Source organism: Netta rufina, assembly GCF_964035555.1.
Source record: "Netta rufina genome assembly, chromosome: 16".
In the NCBI taxonomy this organism is placed as follows: Eukaryota; Metazoa; Chordata; class Aves; order Anseriformes; family Anatidae; genus Netta; species Netta rufina.
Window position 1 is genome coordinate 15,956,072 of NC_140140.1, and position 18,822 is coordinate 15,974,893.

The window sequence follows — 18,822 nt, forward strand, 5'->3', positions numbered from 1 at the left end:
AAGTGATAATATCTTGTGCAAAACCCAAAGCTGTTTAAAGGGCGTTTTGATTCTGTGGGGTCTTCCTTAAGGTAGGGACGTGTGTCAATGAGGGTGAGTGAGTCTGTGGCTTTGTTAAGCAGACGAACCGGGTGAGGTGCAGCTTCCTCTTCAACAGCAGGTCTTGCAGAACACACAGGGGCCGGGAGTTCTGTACATGTAAACAGTACACTTTCACTGAGTCCAAAATTAGGAGCAAAAATACAAAGGTTCACATTGGTCTTAGGTAGATACAGGCGAAGAACTGAGCTGTACAGCTCCGAAACAACCAAACAAAAGTTTCTAAAGCACCACTAAATTATATAAAAATCAGACCATGGACGGATTGTAGTTGGTATTCTGGTGAAATACTATGCTACCTTGTAAAAAGTTTTACAAAAAATTACAAATCAAAAGTATATTAACCCTCTGAGTTCAAAGCAGCATTTTTGTAATGAACTGGTACTAAATCCGACAGCCACCCGTGGGAGGGAAGTGGCCCTTTGGATCGGGGAGGTACGAGTTACATCTGCTCGGAATCCCGGGAACGCTCTCCCATGTAGAAACACCGTCATGGGAACCGCACATCCAGGGCAGGATGGTTGTATTTAAAAAAAATAATAATAAAACACCAAAAAAAAAGAGCCTATTTTCTCGATCCGTGATTAGCTTTTCTTAAACAAAAAAAACATCCAGACCATTTGCTAACCCAGCATTCTCCTTTCACCTCTCAGAAAATCTGGAAAGCTGTTGTATTCTGCTCCTGCTCACTCCTTGTTGAGAACCTAGACTAGATCCTGACCCCTTCCTGCCTGGGGAGAGCACAGGAACGTGGCTGCGAAACAGTCCTGGCCTGCAGAGGAGCCACAGCTGGGTGCAGATCAGGTAAAGAGCACTGAGATGTCTGCGGAGCTTGCTCCAAAGAAACCATAAAGCTGTGGCTCGCAAAAAAATAAAATGAGAAGAAAAAAAAAAATCCCTGACAGAGAAATTCGTAGTCGATCTCGTTTGTTTCATAACTTGTCACAGATGTGGCTGTCACCAGGGCTTTGGAAATCTGAGTCTGTACCATTCAGCTGCAAGTTATGAACATCAGTTGTTGTGACAGGGTAGACTGTTTAACATCCTTCCTATGCAACCATGAGTCTCATCTGTGTTCTACCAGCAGTTTAAAAAAGTGTAAGAGCTACTAAACTTTAATACATGCTAAGACAAGTTCAAAGGTGATCTGGTCAAGACAGCTAAAACTTGTATAAATAAAACTTTAAACAAACTGTAGCTGATGTCAATCTGTTCGTAAGCCCCTGGGTAACCTCTTTTTCGGTGAACTGGATGGCAAACCTATGGCTAAATGTTCTTCGGGGCCTCTTACGGGAGCAGAGGCACCAATTGGGTTATAATCGTAGAGAGAGAGAATTCTGGGACAGCGATTGTCTCTGCCTCTCTTTCTTTAACATTAAGACTTTCACAAATGGCTGCGGTTACATATTTTGTAAAAGGTTTGTTACTTCATGGTATCCACACAAAAATAAATATTTACATAAATTCCAAGTATGGGAGGATGCAGTGGACAAACCAAGCAGGCTTGTGAAGTGCTGGGGAAAGCATTGAGTCTGGAACCTGGCTCGCGTGCGGCCGCCGGGGCCGGGGTCCTGCTGCGGACCCCAGCCCCGCTCCCCTGCCTGCCGGGCCGGGGGGAGCCCGGCCCCAACCCGGGGTGCTCCGAGCGGACACGATGCTCCCCGTTCCCACACCAGCACGGCACCAGCAGGCCTCCACCTTACCTCTGCAGGGACGCTCGGGCTGCGCGGGGCGGCCGGGAGCTCCGTCCCTTTTCTCCAAATGTCAGGGGAAGTTTAAGGTTTGGGAAAAACAGTCAATGCAGCGCCTCATCCCTTCTGATGCCGGGCCAGGCAAGCCTGTCCTCAAAAGCCGGTGGCTTTTTCTGTACTGAAACTAAGAACTGGGTCTAGGTTTTTGTTTTTCTTCCAGTGTGTTGGGCGTTCAGTTGGCTACGAAGGCTACTGAACGAGCTGCCCGGGTCCACTCCTGGCGGGGGACCGGCCTCTGCTACCTGTAACAGCCCCGGGCCGCGCCAGCAGGGCTCTCTGCAGCTCCTGCCCGCGCCCTCCGCAGAGCAGCAGCCCTCATCCTCAGGCTCAAAGCGGCCTAAAAAGAGAGGAAAAAAAGAGGGAAAAAAAAAAAAAAAGAAAAGAAAAAGAAAGCTGGCTCCAAGGAGAGAGAGTATCTCTGGTCAAAATGAGCTATATATGGTTTTGTACTTATCAAATCGATCTCGTGGTGACAATTCCTGCCCTTGAGCAGGGCCGGGAGGAGCCACGCCAGCACTGGGAGGGAGGCGGCGAGAAGAATTGGCGGTGTCAGGCAGCACTTCTTGCTGCTCTATATGGCTACAGAGCGCCTTGCATTGCTTGGCTCTGCTCAGCATCCTAGTGCCTGAGCGAAGTCCCTGGTTTTAGCAGCACTGGTAGTAGGTATTGCACTGAGCAAAACGAAGTGCATTATTGGGGGAGAGGGACGGTAACGGGGCAGGATGGTGACCAGACTATGGTTTTTTGTTTGTTTTTTTGTTTTTTTTTTCCACACTTTGGGAATTGTGGGCTTGTTCCAGGACTGTGGCCAGGGAGGGGGGGAGGATCCTGGGCCCTGGAGGGCTTTTTTGTCAGGTCTGCTGCTGAGCGGTGCCCGAACGTCTTCTGGGAAGGAGCGAGCCGCTCGCTGGCGGAGCTTGCTTTCGCGCAGAGAGTCCGCGCTAGCCTTTATTACACCCGTGCGTGGTTTCTAAATAGTTTATTCTCTTGTTGCAACCCCCAGTGTCGGTTTCACACAGACTTTTGAGCACAGCCTCCCTCGCCGAGGAGCGCGGCGCGAGCGTGGTCGGCGCGCGCTGGGCCAGCGGCAGCACCCCGGCGGGACGGAGCGCGGCGCCGGCGGTCCTTGGCTGCTGGTTTGGTCCCGGGCTCCTCCGTGCTGTCCTGTCCGCTTGTCTGCCACGCTTACAGTCACAGAGCCAGCTCGGGAGTCCTGGAAAAAGCCCACAATGGAGTGTGAGGTAGAATACAGATGGTGAACGCGAGACAGTGTTTCTCAGGTGCTTCCTTCCTTCCTTCTCTGATCTGCAGTGACTTAAAGGAGCGCCAGACGTCCTTCTAGCCGGTCTGCTGAGCTTGCCGAGTCTCTGCAGGAGATCTGAGCCCCCACTGCTGCTGCTACACGGGGCTGCTTAGCGCCAAGGTCTAAGCAGGACGCTCCCTCCGTTGGTCAGCTTCCACCTGCGCTTACCGGGGGCTGAGCAACCTACAGGCGCGAGGGCTGGATGGCGAACTCGCACCCTGTGGGACAAGGGCTCCCCAGAGAAACAGGCATAGCTGCCTGGAAATTAGTAGTGTAGTGATATGGAATGTGTTATTTCACAGGAATAAACTCCTTCCGATCAGACAGACAAAAAAAACTGGCAATCTGTACAAACTCAAAAGAATCCATTTTCAGAAAAATAAATTACTAAGGGGTGAGGAGGGTCCATTTCTCAATAAATATGTGATTCAGCTCACCTAAGACTTGGAAATTATCTGGGGACGGGATTCTAACATTTGGGTCCACAAAGGTTATTCTAAATACATCTGCAGCCCCAAACCTCCCCAGGCTCCCTTCTGCCCTTGAAAGTCCCACATCCTTCCAAGCCGCAGGTTTGGCTTCTGGTCAGCTGGACGCACGTGTGGTGGTACGGTTCAAAAATGTGTCCTTGTGCCTGAAGTCCCAGGTGCTTGGAGTGTAAAAGAAAACAGGTCTTTTGGGTTCCACCTTCTAAAACTACATGTACCCACTGCTTCACGGGAGGACGATGGTGGTCCTGAGCAGGACACTGCTGGGAGCCTCTTTCTAGCAGGTATAAATTGTCTTCTTGACAGAGGAGCGACGCAGACACGAGGAGTCAGTTCTGCTGTAAAATGAGGTTTTCCAGTTCATCTGCAGATCGGAGCAGAAACGCCGCGGACTCCCGGTAGCCGGCGATCAGCTGCCGCACCGCGCTGATCTCCGTGGGGCTGAGCTGGGCGGCCTGCATTCCCCTGCTGGTGCTGTTGGACGGGGCCGTGCTGGAGGCCCCCCCTTTCATGCTGAGATCAGTCGGACCTGCCAAGGAGAAGCGAGAGGGAAGCTCAGGACGAGGCAGCAGGTCCCCAGCCGGACCCCATGCCGCAGCTGCGCTCGGAGCCGAGCACAGGTAAGCGGCCACGAGCTGCGAGGGAAGGGACTTTTGAGTCAACATTACAAAAATCACTTCCTGCAGTCTGCCTCATCTGCTCTGCTGGAAGTTCGTGACCGCCGCCTGCCAGCCCCGAGCTGCCAGGCGCCGAACCTGCGCTGCCAAACTGCCTGCCAGGGACGTCCCTGCCCCTGCTCAAACCCATCCTCCAGTCTCTGCTTTTTCCCCTGCACGTGACAAGTCACATCCTGCCCAGGGTGCGTTTCCCTGTTTTATTGTTGGGTAACTGCAGCCCACGGGAGCCCGGGGGCACTGGCCAAGAGGCGCTGTGCAGGCTGCAGGCTCGGGCTGCCCGGACACACGGCGTGGGGAGGGCTGGGTGCGCTCGCTGGGCTGTACGTGTCCCTGGCTTAGTCCATCAATGAAATGGAGTCCTGCAAAACACTAGGAGTGGGTTTGAGCAAGACTCGCCTTCGGTAGGGGATGGAGGGAGGAGGCAGCCTGGGGGCAGCAGCCCCCTGCGGGCTCCATCCTGCCCCATGCCAGGGCAGCGTGCTCGCACGGCGCTGGGCAAGCGCCTGAGCAAAGGAAAAAAAAAATTGGGAAGCAGAGGTTTAAAAATCCATTAAAAAGAAGCAAATTTGCTGATGTCTGCTATAAACAGAGCCTGTTTGCTTCTGCTGGGGCTCTCAGTGGGACGTGGCTGTAGCTGTTTGCTGTCTCCTGCCCAGGGCTCACTCGGTGTCTGTGCCCAGCACGAGGAGGGCGGCGGGGCCAGGGCCGTGCGTGCTGGGCTGGAGGGGGCCCAGAGCTGCCTCCACGGCAGCCACAAGGATTAGGTCTCAGCAGCTGGAGGCCAGGGTGGGATCTTTATTCAGGGTTAAGAAGCATTAGGAAGGGATGATAAGAGTTAATCCCAGACAGGCATCTCTCAGGACTCCGGAAATCACATCCCTTCAAATCCTCCCTCCACCAGGGAGGGCAGGGGCAGGAAGCCGGGGTGCACGGGGTGGGTGAAGGCACAGCAGGGCCGGGAGGGACCCCCTGAGGTGTCCAGCGGGGCTGCTCGTGGCAATGGGGCCGTATGGCAGGCCGGGGGGCGAGCAAAGCCAAAGGGCTGCTGCCCGGGGAGCTTCGCTTTGCCCGTTCCTGTTCCCATCGTGCTCCCCCACATGCCCAGCTCCAGCCCAGGCTGCTCCGCTCTGCTCACTTGCTCACGGCTAAGCCGGCCCCACATGCCTCGCCTGCTTTCTCCTCCGGCTTTCTCGCCCTGCAGCATCCGTTCTGTTTCCCCAGCTGCTTTTGCCAGGCAGCCCCTCGCCATCCTGAGCTGCGGCCAGGGCTGGTTGTGCCCCAAACTGCACCGGCCCCGGCCCCATCCCCGAGAGCAGGCGATGAAGGCTGGGGAGGGAACGGCTCATACCAGCCATGAGATCAGGGCGGTGATAGGCACTCGCTCTGTTAATTATTAATAGCTGCTACAGATTCTCTTTTTTTTTAAGTGACACTCCTTCACTCCACCAGTTCCACCTAGACTGTCCTTCCAAGTTCAGGTCAACAATTAACCGCTTGCTAACGAGGTGAGCTGAACCGTGGGGCAGAGCCCTGCCGAGGCAGAGGGGATTTTTGGAGAGGCTCTGCGGGAGCGGGGCTGGGTGCTGGGGGGGCCGGGGGCCACTCACCGTTACTGTGGTTCCCTGTCTGGAGCGGCGCGGGTGGCTGCAGGCTGCCTCCCAGGGACCCGTAGCCACGGTAGCTGTAGTTCAGGCTTCCATTGATGTAGACGGGGTCTTGGGAGTAGGACGAGGCTGGCAGTGAATAGGAGGAGTGGGTGATGGCTGTGGAGTCTCTGGAGTGCTGCTTGTCTAGGGCGATCGGCTCGTCCTGCACAGGGAAGCAGAGGCTGGCTGCAGCGAGGCCGCGAGGGCCGACGCGTGGCCGGGACCAAGCAGGGCTCCCCCTCCCCATCTCCCCACCCTGCAGCCCCGTGACTTCGAGGAAGGCTTTTGAAAACGCTTCGCCAACTCGCTCCGAGTCCTCCCGCTCTCCCCTCCTGCCCCGTTTTGCACCCTTCCTGCCGCGAGCGCGGTACCTGGGAGGTCTGGTAGATCTCCAGCCGCATCCTCTTGGCTGCTTTCCGCGTCTCGCTCTCGCAGGCGGCGGCCAGGATGTTCTCGGCCATGGCTGAGGTCAGGTGCGGCGGCGTGGGCCGGGTCTGAGGAGACACAAGGGGAGAGCCGTGCTCAGGCCCTGCTGCCAGGCCCCCACGGCAAGGTGGGAGAGGGGCGGCCGCTCACCATCTCCATGCCGTTCTTCTTCATGCGGCGGCAGGACTTGAGGTACGTGCGGATGCGCTTGCGAGCCCGCTCCTGGAACTCTGGGAACTGCCGGCTGCAGGACTCGATGATGGCCTGGATCTTCTCTTTGGGCTGCTTGGAGATGGGAACCATCCGGTCCAGGTTCTCGTCCACGAAGAGGCGCACGAACATCTGCAGAGCACAGAGACACGAGGTGGGAACGCCGAATCGGCGCACGGTGGCCTCGCTAACCCCAACCCCGTCCCCGCGGTGCCGTCCTTACGTTGAAGGCCTTTAGCCTCTCCGGGTCCATCCCTTCCGAGTCATTTATCTTATCGTTGTCCTCGTGGTCATCGTGGTCGTCGTCATCCTCATCGGCCGTGGGGGCCCTGCCGACAGTCAGGTCCTCAGGGCAGCCGCTGACTTCGGTCTTGATGGAGTCGTAGCTGCCGGAGCTGTATGGCGGGGACTGCGAGGAGACGGGGGTTACCGTGGGCACCCCGCACCACCCCGCAGGCACAGCCATGGGATGGGCAGCTCAGAAGCCCTTTCCTTGTCCTGATGTTGCTGTTCCCCTTGTGTCCCAGCCTCCCTCTCGCAGCCCAGCCCATGAGCACCACGTGCGCTCGCTCCCCGCGTGCCGTGCCCCGTGGATCGGGACTGCGCAGCCCAGCCCGGCCCCGTACCTCTGCCGTGGTCTTCACCGCGTACTTGACCCTGCTGCGCAGCCCGTCGGTGCTGCAGCTGTCCGACTGGTAGGAGGGGGTGACGTGGGCAGGGGTCAGCTTGTCGCAGAGGTTGATGGGCTGGTCGTCGGCCGAGGCGGTGAAGTCCATGGGGGCCGCGGTGCCATTGCCGTTCATTTCGGGGAAGGCGCTGTCGCCCTGCGTGCTGCTGGAGGTGGAGGGGTTCAGGGTGGAGGAGCCATTCCCGCTGCAGCTCTCTGACGAGGAGTCATCTGCAAGGACAGACGTACGGTCACCCCGGGGATGTCCTGGGGCCACGGCCCCGAGGTGGCAGCCCCGGCCCCCCAAATGATTCCCCCCCCAGCCCGGCTGGACGTACAGCACGGCCGCGGTGCCGCTCGGAGAGGCCTGGCCTCGCTGCGAGGTGCTCAGGGACAGACGGGGCACAGCCAGCTCTGGGATCTCACAGGCAGCAGCTGGAGGCTGTAGGGCCATCGCTTTATGGCTCCGCCACCTCGTTCCTGTCATTCCCTGCACCCTCTGCACCGCGGCCAGCCAGCTGTCCTCCTGTCCCTCTGTCCCCCTGTTCCTCTGGAGGTGTCAGTCCCACCGTCCGCACCCCTGCCTGGGGCTGTGGAGCCCGGGCTTGAATAAGAACTTTGGAATTTGGTCCTTTTAGGTTTCTGTTTGCATTGCAGGGAGGAGAAAGGGGCATTTCCTCTCCCCGCCTGGGTCCCTCGCCTCCGAGGGCTTTCACAAGGGGTGCACCTGGCACGGTTTGGGACCCGGCACGGGAGGGAGGAGATGAACTCCAGCACCTGGGGACCTGCCCCTCGTGTGAGCACAGGATCACCTGGGGAGGTAAAAGCGGGCTCGTGCAGCCTGCAAGCAGCTGTGGGAGCTTTGTGAACAGGCTGCAGACCCCTTGGCGAGGCTTCTCCTCAAGATCTCCTTCCTGCCCACGTCCCCGTGCCCCCAGCACCAGTCACACACCGCCCTCAGCCCCCTTCGGGCTCTCTCGTCCCCCTGTGCCGTGCCCCTCCTGGGCTCAGCCCCATCCCCAGGGCCACCAGGGCAGCCACAACCGCCCCTCCCTGCCCTCCCTCTTCCTGCTGCTGCTTTTCCAAATGCAAAGCTCTGCTGGCAGCCGCGGCCTCCCCACAGTGCCCCATTGCCCATGCAAAGCATCGCCCTCGCCGCACCCCATGGGCTCAGCCCTGGCAGCACCACGCACCCTCCCCTGCCCCAAACCTGCTTTCTCTTCCTCTGTCCGTTCACACAGCCGGGTGTTTGGCTGTCCCCAGCCTCCCATGTTTGTGCTGCTCTGCCTGGCTGCAGCAGAGCCCATCCCCATCCCCGTCCCCATCCCTGTCCCCGTTCCCGTCCCCATCCCCTGTGCTGCCAGCGGCCCCACGCCCACCAAGGAGCCCGACCCCAGGCCAGGGACAACGTTGTCAAACCCCGCTCAGCCCCTGCCCCTGCCCTCCCCCTCGCTGCAGTAAATCCTTTATTTCATTAGGTGCCTCTGCGAGAGGGAAAGGGCGAAGCACGTGGGGAGCCGCTTCCTGTGCAAGTGTGCGCCGAGCTGCGAACAAAGAAGCTGCAGCCGGTGACAAGCAGATGGCGGTCCCTGGGCCCCGGTCCCCGGTCCCTGATCCCCAGCCTCTGGTCCCTGGTCCCCAGCCCCAGGGTCAGGCTGTGGGGTCACCCTGTCCCCGTGCCACCAGCTGCCCACACATGGGCGCAGAGTCCAAAGGTGTGTGGGCACGGGGCAGAGGGACGGTGCCCGGCTGCTGCCACCACCTCCTCCTCCTCCTTCTTTCCCCAAACCCCGGCCAGCATCTGCAGGGAACTTTAATGAGAGGCTGCAGCGAACTTTCCTGTGACCCCTGCGGAGGCTGCAGCAGCGCAGGACTTTGTATCCCTTAAAATAAACAGACTTGAGGACGCTCAGGCATCCGAACAGACCGTGGGGGCCGGCCAGGGCCCTGCGTGTCCCGAACCGCCCCAGCACAGGCACGAGCGCTCCCTGCTCCCAGACTGCTCCATCCCCTGCAAGCCCCCGAATTAAAACATCCCCGAATTAAAACATGCAGACAGGGCTCAGAGGGAGGCTCCGGCCTCATCCTGCGATGCCTCTCGGGGGGATTAAGGAGCATTATTGCTGTGTGCGGAGGCACGAGCTGCACACCAGGCCCCATCACCAGCCTGGGCACGGCCACAGCAACCACACCATCAGCACCCACGGCAGGGACCTCCCGTCAGCTCCCCGGGGTGGCATGCAGCCCCCGGCATGGCACCCGGCACAGAGACCCCCGGGCAGGGTGCAGGGGGAGGCACGGCCCCCCCGGTTTCCAATGTCTCGGGGTTGCCTTTGTGCAGCACGACACACGCACAGCAGCTGCAGACCAGGTTTCCAGCCGGTCCCACCGCATTTACAAACCTTGGCTTTGCTACAGACAAAAAAAATACCGAAAGCAAACACGAAGTGGTGTTCGGGAGCCTGTTCAGGTGGAATATGGAAATGAAATGGGAATCGAACGTAAGGGACCAGCACCTACTGCAAGAACAATTTCGTTTAAACCGAGGATGAATGGATGTAAATAGCGAGGTCTGTAAACCCACGAGCTACAGATAATTTTCTTAATTCTTCACTTTTATGGGCTGTGCTCTCCCAGAAGCTCTGTTGGTAGAGCGGTGGATTAATCTCAGTCTTGTGGGCAGAGAAACGGCTGCAAATCCAGATTGCCGAGGACCTCGGATCAGAACGGGAATGGCTTCAGCCAGCTTAAAAACGGGGAAGCCCTCGGGAGGGAGCATCAGGGCAGCTCCGGCCCATGGCCAGCAGCGAGTGCTGCCCTGGGGGGCCAGATCCGGACCCCCCCCAGTGCTAGGACCAGACCTAGGGCTCCCTAGGCCACAGGGGATGCTGTCGGAGAGCCTGGTCCCAAGCCTGGCCCCACGCACCCTCCACCAGGGACGTGGCATCCGCAGGACCACGAGCAGAGGTGAGGGAGGGCTGCGCTCCCGGACACCACCGCTGAGACGCGCACACCAAACTTCTGCAATTCAGGAGCTTTTCTGCAAACTCCCAGAGCGCGCCCAAAATACACAGATAAATAGCAGGGCTCCGCGAGCAGCAGGAGAGCAAAGCCAGGCTGTGCAGCCATGAATATATTCATTATCAACCAGCACGAGTCTCGTGAGCTCTCTGCTCGCGGCTGGAGTTTGGCTGAGCGAGGAGCCCCTCTAATGAGGATAATTGGAAGCCCCTCTGCTCCACCCCCACGACCTAATTGAAGCAGATGGAACTGTAAAAACAATGTCACTTCGAGCTGGTTTGATCTTTCAGTCGGGGAAGCGAAATATTTCACTCCCCTATCGAACCTCCGGAGCTGGGGGGCTCCGCGGGCAGGGGGCTGGAGGCGAAGGAGCCCCTGAAAGCCGGGCGCGCGCGGCCGGGCGCAGGGGCCGGGCTGGGAGCACCCTCGGCATGGGATCCCTGCTCCTTTCTGCCTCGGCCACGCCAGCTCCTGCACCACGAGGGGCGAGGGCGAGCGGCGGCTGCGGAGCGGGGAGGCAGCGCCGGGTCTATTGTGGCCTCCGTCCCTCCCCGGCTGCGCCAATCCCAGGGAAGCGGAGAAGCAAAATGGCTTCTTGGGTAGCGGTGATGGGGGAGGAGGGGATCAGTCACTTATTAAATGAATTAATCAGGGCTCAGCGTTTTCATTTTGAAGAGGCTTCTGGATTATCCTTGATTTCTGTGACACTGGATTTGCAGAGATCAGGAGGGGAAGGGGAGATTTCCAACACCTGCTCCCCGGGAGATTTTACGGCAGGGAAGTGGTTGGGTTTAACGTCTATGTCAGCGAGGGCCACCGCGCCGCTGTCCAAAGGCAGAATTAAAGATGAATGGGGCAAATTGTTCCTCCTCCTGTCACATCTCCAGAGCGAAGACAAAACCTCTTTTGACTTGGAAAACAATGAGCTTATGTAAGAGCCAGCGGCCCACGGAAACCTCGCCGCAGCCCCGCACCGCCACAGCGGGGCAGGGGCCACCGAGCCCCCAACCGGGACCGGGACTGGGACGGGGGGCTCAGCCCCTGCCCTCCCACCCATAGCCAACACTGGGAGCTCTGGGGTCCTGGGGAGCCCCCTGCTCCCCGCACTGCCCCGGCTGTGCCCGCCCATGCCCATGGTGGTGGCAGAAGTGGCCGTGTCCTTTGCTGGCCGTGCCCAGTGCCGGCCGTGCCCAGCGCCGTGTCAACCGCACGGGCTGGAGCTTCGCATCCAGCCTGCAAACGACTGTCAAAAGTGTTCAAAGCATCCCACAGACGTCTGACTGTAACAACAGCCAGGAAGATGAAAAGTGCCATAAATTATTCACTCACAAAAGAGACGAGAAGGGGGAAGAAGGGGAGGAGGAAAGCCTGCGAGGAAGGGATACTTAATACAAATTAGAGAGACGGAGTGGGAAAGGGGGCCTCGCGGGGGGCCACTGCTGGGCAGGAGCACAGCTTTCATCAGGCACAAGCGGGCGGCGTTCCAGGGCCTCGGCACCCAAGGGCAGGGTGCTGGGAGGCCGGAGGGGACGTCTGCTTTCTCCAGGTCCTGCCCGGCCGATTTCCTCCAAGACGCACAAAAAAAAAAAAGAAAAAAACTGAAACATCGACGGGCGATGCGCAGAAGCGGGGCTGGCCAGCATCCAGTTCAGACACTGTATTTCCTGTCTTCCTCCGTTAATGCAAACCTCGTTAGGTCCCAGACGAAACCTCCATCCTCCCCGCCCGCCCTCCCGGAGCCCCCGGCGAGCCGGACACCTGGCACGGCTGGGCACGGAGCGCGGCCGCAGGCGGGCCCGGCCGGACAAGGCAGCGCTGTGAGGCCGCTGCCCCTCCCCGGCACCCCCCGGTGCCCCCCGGTGCCGTCTCCCATGGCCAGAGGGAGCGGACACAGCACAGGGCCTCGGGACAGACATCTTGCCCCGCACCGCAGCTGCAGGAGGCCTCGTGGCGTGGATTTGCCTTGTCCCCGCTGCCGGGATGGTGGCAGTGAGGGGTTGGGAGCACCCTACTAACTAAGGCGTGTTCTGAGGGGTCACCCCGCTGCCCCTCCTTGGGGATGGAGGTTGGGGCACAAGGAGGAAGCTCCAGGATCTGAGGTGCCCTGCTCAGCGGTGCTGGGTTTGCGATAAACAAAATGATGGGGAAGAGATGGAGGGAGGCGCAGGGAGCCTTGTGCCCTGTTCAGCTCCAAGGGTGGGTGAAGCTGGGGTCCCTCAGCATCCATGCTGCATTCCTCAGGCTCCAGAAGCAGCTGGAACGAGGGTGCCCGCTGTTGGAGAGGGCCTCTGAGCCCCCCGATCAACAGAGGTGACCTGGGGAGAGGTGAGGGCACAGCGAGCCACCAGCCCCATACGGCCCAGGCAGGGCAGAGCGGGGAGGACGGCCCCGAGCTGGGGTCTCCAAGAGGGTGAAGTCCCACACTGGATCACAGAACCCTGAAAAGTGAGAATTTGGCTTTGGGAAAAGCACAGACAGATCCGGTCAGGGCCTGCTGAATCCCTGCAGCGAGCACTCTGTGGTTGAGCTGTCGGGGTGGCTGTGGTGTGGGGCAGGCTGAGCTCAGCGTGCAGGCACTGCCTGGCTTCTGGTTGAACGTTTTTCCAGGGGATTACTCCTCTCCCCAGAAATCTCTCTGCTGTGTCAGTACCGCAGGGAACCTGGAGATGTGCAGAGTCAGAGGCACCTTGAGAAATGATGGTGCTGAGACCAGGATCCATGGCACGTGTGCGGTGCCAGAAGAGGTGGGACAGTTTGTGCTGCCCCTGCCATTCTCCACGTGTCCTGAGGAGCCACAAACCCCCCCTTGCTCCCCAGAACATCATTTAGAAATAACACCCACATGCACATCCCTGTGGCTCCTCCTCGAAGGGCTCCCAGGGGACGTCCCCGGCACCCAGGAGCCTTCCCAAGGGATGCCCTGCCGAGCGTGCGCCTTCGCAGCTAAGCAGGTTAAGAAAGTCCTTTCTCCAAGGTCTGGATTAGCGCCTGCTGCTCCCGGCAGCCCAGGCTCAGCAGGGACACTGCCAGGCACAAAGGACGGCGTGCAGGGACCTCACCCAGAGCGATCTGTCCCAGGATGGTGCCGCAGGGACCTCACCCAGAGCAATCTGTCCCAGGATGGTGCCACAAAGCAGCCCCGTGCTTGCAAGGAGGCAGAACCAGTGCTGGGGAGCCAGCCCCCCTGCTAGGAAGGACAGGGGCGAGAAGCTGCCCCTTCCCCTGGCCTCCCAACCCCAGCTGCCCATGCCTGAAGCCAGCTCAGGCAATGCAGAGCCCGATGCCCGGGACTTTGGGGAGGGTGACGGGTGTGGGGTGAGCACAACGCCGCCCCTTTTGGGGTGTTTTGCTCCCAAAGCGTGTTGGCTCCCACGGCCACGTCCCTCCAGGATGTCCTGCACAATGGCTCAGCTCCAGCAGCAAAAAGCTGATGTTGATCTTGCTGCTGCTCTGGGTATCCACCGGCTTCCTGCGGGGCACGTACGCTGTGAGTAACATCCTACGGGGAAGGGATGTTGCAGGGAGCTTCACGTTTTCCGTGCTGGGGCCCGCAGGATGAGTAACAAAGGAAAATGGAAGGAGCAAGTGTGTGCCTGTGCCGGCGGCGCTGCTCAGGGCTGTCTGACCCCGCGTCCCACCGTGTCCCTGCATCCTGCTGTGCATCTCTGCGTCCTGCAACATGTCCCTGCGGCGTGTCCCTACGTCCACGCATCCCAACACGAGCCCCATCTCTGCTGCTGATGCTCTCCCGACAGTGTCTTCTGTTATCCCTTACCTCCCCAAGCCATTAGCTCCTGTTTGTTCTCCCCGCTGTTCCAAAGGCTGACGCTGTTTGCAGCGTGGTTATACCGGGCCAAGGTTTCTGGGCACGCAGACAAAATAAGGCGTTGGCTTCTGTCTGAGCTGCTCTTTAGCTCTCTGAAGATTTAGCAGATACCTGTGTATCAAGGCGTGGGACAGCCGCTTCCTGCTCTCACGCCTTTCTGGATTTCATGCGGCTGTGCTTGTGTGTCATATGAGAGTGCGCTCTTTGCAGCCCTCCAGAAGACCTGAAGTTGGTGCTTCAGTACTCCAAACAAGGCTTTTTTTTAAGCAAGCGTGTCAGATGATGCTGCTGTCCAAAGAGGCAACTCTTCAGTAAAAGTCTATGCTTCAGGAAGCCTTTCACAGAAAACACACTCCAGGCACCCTTCCCATTACACGACGGCAGACGGGAGCAGCTCAGAACCTGAGAAGGATTTTCAGGGGCAGGAGACCAGGCACGAAGAACTCTGAACAGACCCTGGTGCCACCACGGCTTGTGTCCTCCGTGCGGTGCCTCTTGGACAGTTTACAAGTGCTGGTTGCTGACACCGGTTTCCCTGGGAGTCTTGCACGTGGACAGCCCAAATAAATGAGCACGAACACGGGAAAACACGTTTGATTCTTTAAAAGACTTTTCATGGGCCGTGAGAAGAGGAAACTGAAGAGCACTCAACATTTTAATTCACATGCATTCACTTCCTCCCGCCAGTAATTCGCCTTTCCCTTCACGACACGATGCCCCCTCTCCACGCTGTGCTCCTTTCCTCCAGCCCGGTGCCCTCCAGGTCCCCCCTTGGCACTACCCTTGCCTGGGCCACGGCATCGCCTTCTGGGAGCGCCGTGGGCCAGGTTTCCCCTTTTTTCAGTTCACTTCCATTCCTCACAAAAGGAAGGAGCTATTTGTCCTTCATCACTCACAACTGAACCTTACAAGAGAAACTGGAGGAGCCAAGAAGGGCCCCAAAGAGTACACCTGCTTTTGAAGAAAAATCACAGGGCATGAAAAATTGGACGCATTTCCTAAGAGGGCAGAGAAAGGATTTAGCTTGAGTGAGAATACTTTGATTTGCCTAAATACGTGCGTCCCTTATTAAATTACTGTCCTGGTGAATAATAGCGTTGAGAAGAGGGTTCAAAACCGTGTCATTCTAGATTGTAAATGAGCCTTGGGAATACAGCGGTGAGGGATAAGCCACATGCCTGAAATGTCCTGGCAGGAGAACAGCAAAGTTTGGGGGATGTGGAGAGACCCGGCAAGGCCATGGGTAAGAGAGGCCGGGGTGCTCGAGGCTCTGCCATGGGAGCCCTGCGTGTGCAGCCTGGCCCCGGAGCGGTGTGAGCACCCAAATGCCCTCCCAGCACTGTGGGCACAGCCCCGGCACAGCCTCGCCGGGCAGGGAAGTGCATTACTGGACAATTTCACATCCCCACTGAGGCTGCCGGGCTCCTGGATGGTTTTACAATTAGCAGTTTCCCCAAAGTGCAGCTTTGCAACAGGAGCTGGGTGCCATGGCACACCAGACTCATGGACAGAGCATCCCGGTCACCCTGCCTCCAGCCACACAGAGCCACCCCAGGGAGACCCGTGGGTATGAAAGCCCTTTCCTTCCCGGGGTTTTCCAGACCCCTTTTGTAGAGCTCCCCCCCACAGCCTGGGCTGCCCCCCAATCCCTTTCTGCCCTCCCAGCAGCATTTGAGCCATGGATAAGGGCTTCAACCTCCTGAGCACAGGCTGAGGAGCAGTCCGAGCACCGAACCCGTGCAAGCATCACGGAGATGAACTCTGACCTGAGCTCGTGCTTCTACCACTTATTTACTCGAGCATTTCTTTAAACCAGCTGGCTTCACAGAAGAAACACAACACAACTTCGTGCCAAAGGCTCCCTCCCACCCATCCCACGTGCAGCACCTCCAGCCCCTTCCAAGCGCCTGCCCAAAGCGAGGAGACGTCCCGTGGCCACCCCACAGCCTCATCACCGCTGGCTCCTGCAGAGGACACATTTCTCGCCTGGGGACCACACATACTGCCCACAGGGCAACTTCCCAGGCATGGGAAGCTGCAGCCAGCACCACAAAGGGCTGGTCTCCTCCCTGTGGCAGGCAGAGGACTAAGGGGGTCTCCTCGCCACACCTGGGGAACCCCAGCACCCGGCGCTGGAGGAGCTGGGACCCTCAGCTGGGAGCTGGGGAGGGCCCCGGCTGAATGCAAGCTGGAGGTGAACGGGAAGGCTTCGAAGCCTGTGCCGATATGAAATCCATCCTCCAGGTGGGACACCTGATCAGAAAGGCCTGGTTAATGTTTAATAAGTCACAAAAACATCCCGAGCGAGAGGCGCCGAGCTCTTCCCGCCCGCCGCGGGCACTCACCGTCCTCCTGGCCGTGCAGGTTCTGCGGGCTGCGCATGCTCTCGTCCTGGCTGGGGCTCAGGCTGGAGTTCAGGTGCTGGTCAGCTGAGATCCATGTGGAGTCGTTCATATCAAAGTCCTCGCTGCTCACCGATGTCTCATCCTAGGGGCAAGCAGGAAAGGGTTAAGGCGCCGAGCTATTTTCTTTCCTCCGTTCCCCAGCTCTAGCATCTCCCGGCCGCACGCCCTCCTAAAAGCCACTCGGCCCCCAGCTCCTGCACCCCACGGAAACTTGCCGGCCCCGAGCCCTGGCGAGCAGCCCCGGGGTAGGTGGTTTTCCCAGCGGAGAACGCCCCAGCTCTGCTTCCTGCCTGAAGACGTGCCTGAGCAATGGCACTGTCTCTAATTGAGGACAATTAGAAAGAGCTCGCATCCTGTAGGAGCGGATGGCTGAGCCCTGGAGTTTACCCTTTAATCTCCATCCACACCAGCGTGTTTCTGGCAAGCGAGCGGCGTGTGGGAGCTGGGGCCAGGGCGCAGCTCCATTAAAACGGCTCCGTAAAACATCACAGACTTTCCCGAGACCAAATCATCTGCTGCAGGGGGGCGTCCGGGGGGGTAGCCGGGGATGGTGCCATCGGTCCCCATGGCCCCCAGCTGCCCGATGCTGCAGAAAAGGCCCTTCCCTGGAGGGAAGGGGGTTGTGTTGGCAAAGGGAGGACCCCAAGGCTGGGTGGCTGAGGCTCGTCCAGGCTGGAGGCTGGCGGAGGGGCTGCGGTGGCCCCTGCCCGCCCCGGGAGGCACCGCCTGGGGCAGGAGAGCCCTGCCAGCCCCGGCAGCGGCTTCCCAGCGGCATAGATTACATTCCTCTCTCCCACTCCTGCTGCTGAAAGGACATTTTCTCTCTCCCTTCTGGCTAACCTTTACAGTACTTCGAGACACAGCCCTTGGATCGCTTCCAGAGCCGGAAAGGTCAGCCGCAGGATTTCAAAACCATCACCATCCCGGCGGTGCTGAGATCCTGAATGAGAGGAGGGGCCGGGGGAGCTCCCCGAGCCGAGCCCTCCGAGCCGAGCACGCCGCTTCGCAGGAAGCAGATGCGCGTCCCCGCATCCACACGGCCCCGCCGGCAATTCCTTTATCTGCCTTCCTCTCCCCGGCCGCCCTCCCAAAATAACGGACGGAGACCGCATCCAGGGCTGCGGGGTGGAGGGGAACACCAAAAATGTTTCCAGAAGCGCTTTCAACCGCGCTTCCCTTTGATTGAAGAATTTCAAAGGCTTGTAAACGCTCAGCTCCTTTTCTTTCCTTCCCCTCGTCCTGAGATAACACACACCACCCGCTCCCTTTCCGTGTAAGAAGCAATTGGCAAGAACCCCTCCAACGTAAGGCTGCGCCTCATAAAAACTGCCCTGTCTGGCCGCCTCTGGCTGACAGTTTTTATTGTGAACAAATAAATGTCTTTAAAGACAGGTTTGTGCTTTTCCTCCCGCTCCCTGTCCCTGCAGACACATCTGCTGGCCCCAGGCAGGAGCTGCGGGCGCTGGCTCGCGCCACCCCCGGCCTCCTGGGGAGTTTCCTGGAATTTACGGCTCAGCTGCCCACTGCCCCGCGACCGGGGTGCCCGCACACACCACACCCACAGGCAAGGGGCCCCTGGTGCAGATCCTGCACTTGTACGGGGCTCGAGCAGGGCAGGTGGTGCTGGGAGGCGCTGGGAGGCACTGGGAGGCACTGGGAGGTGCTGGGAGGTGCTGGGAGGCACTGGGAAGCACGCTGCTGCTGGCACACCGAGCTGCTGCCCCAGCCAGGAAGCAATCCTGCCTCTCTGCAAACTCCATCTTGCACGTACAGGAGAGGAGCACGCAGGTCTCCCCGCTGCACGCTTTCTCTAGTCCCGTTACCGCACGCACTCACAGGGAGCCAGCCACCCTCCTAGCCGGCCTTCTGCACAAGGCTTACCCAAGATTACTGTCGGAGCTTAAGAGACAAACACAAATGCCAAGGTCCTCGCTGCCCACAGCCGAACACCTGGCAGCTGGAGGGTGAGGAGCCCTGGGAGCGACCAGAAGGTTTTTCGGACAGTGCCTGGCTCAGGAGTAACTCTGCAGGGCTCGCACTGCACAGGACGCCCAGCCTCAGCACCCAAATGTAGCCCAGGAGGCATCACACGAGTCGGAAAATCAGACCCATGAAGATGCCTTGCATGCACATGCTATGTAAAGTGCTGTACAAACGTGTACAATTCTCTCGAGGTGCAGTAACATTAGCCTATTATTAGAAATGCCCTGGGTATCAAACCAGAAACTGATAAGCTATAAATGACTCAAGACAAACAAGGCGGCCGCATGTTCTCAGGTCCACGCTCCAGCCACCAGCAGGGA

General features: G+C 58.9%; 1 protein-coding gene across 1 annotated transcript in view; it reads right to left on the reverse strand.

The window, feature by feature from the left end:
* Window positions 1–3,970: 3,970 nt before the first annotated feature.
* Window positions 3,971–18,822, reverse strand: part of NOL4L (nucleolar protein 4 like) — a gene marked incomplete at both ends in the record, with an annotated part of 53,413 nt that continues 38,561 nt past the window's right edge. Inside the window, 7 exons of the mRNA XM_084296432.1 lie at window positions 3,971–4,170; window positions 5,926–6,127; window positions 6,336–6,458; window positions 6,541–6,732; window positions 6,824–7,009; window positions 7,227–7,498; window positions 16,460–16,601. Coding sequence (XP_084152558.1) covers window positions 3,971–4,170; window positions 5,926–6,127; window positions 6,336–6,458; window positions 6,541–6,732; window positions 6,824–7,009; window positions 7,227–7,498; window positions 16,460–16,601 — 1,317 coding nt within the window. The remainder of the gene's footprint in view (window positions 4,171–5,925; window positions 6,128–6,335; window positions 6,459–6,540; window positions 6,733–6,823; window positions 7,010–7,226; window positions 7,499–16,459; window positions 16,602–18,822) is intronic.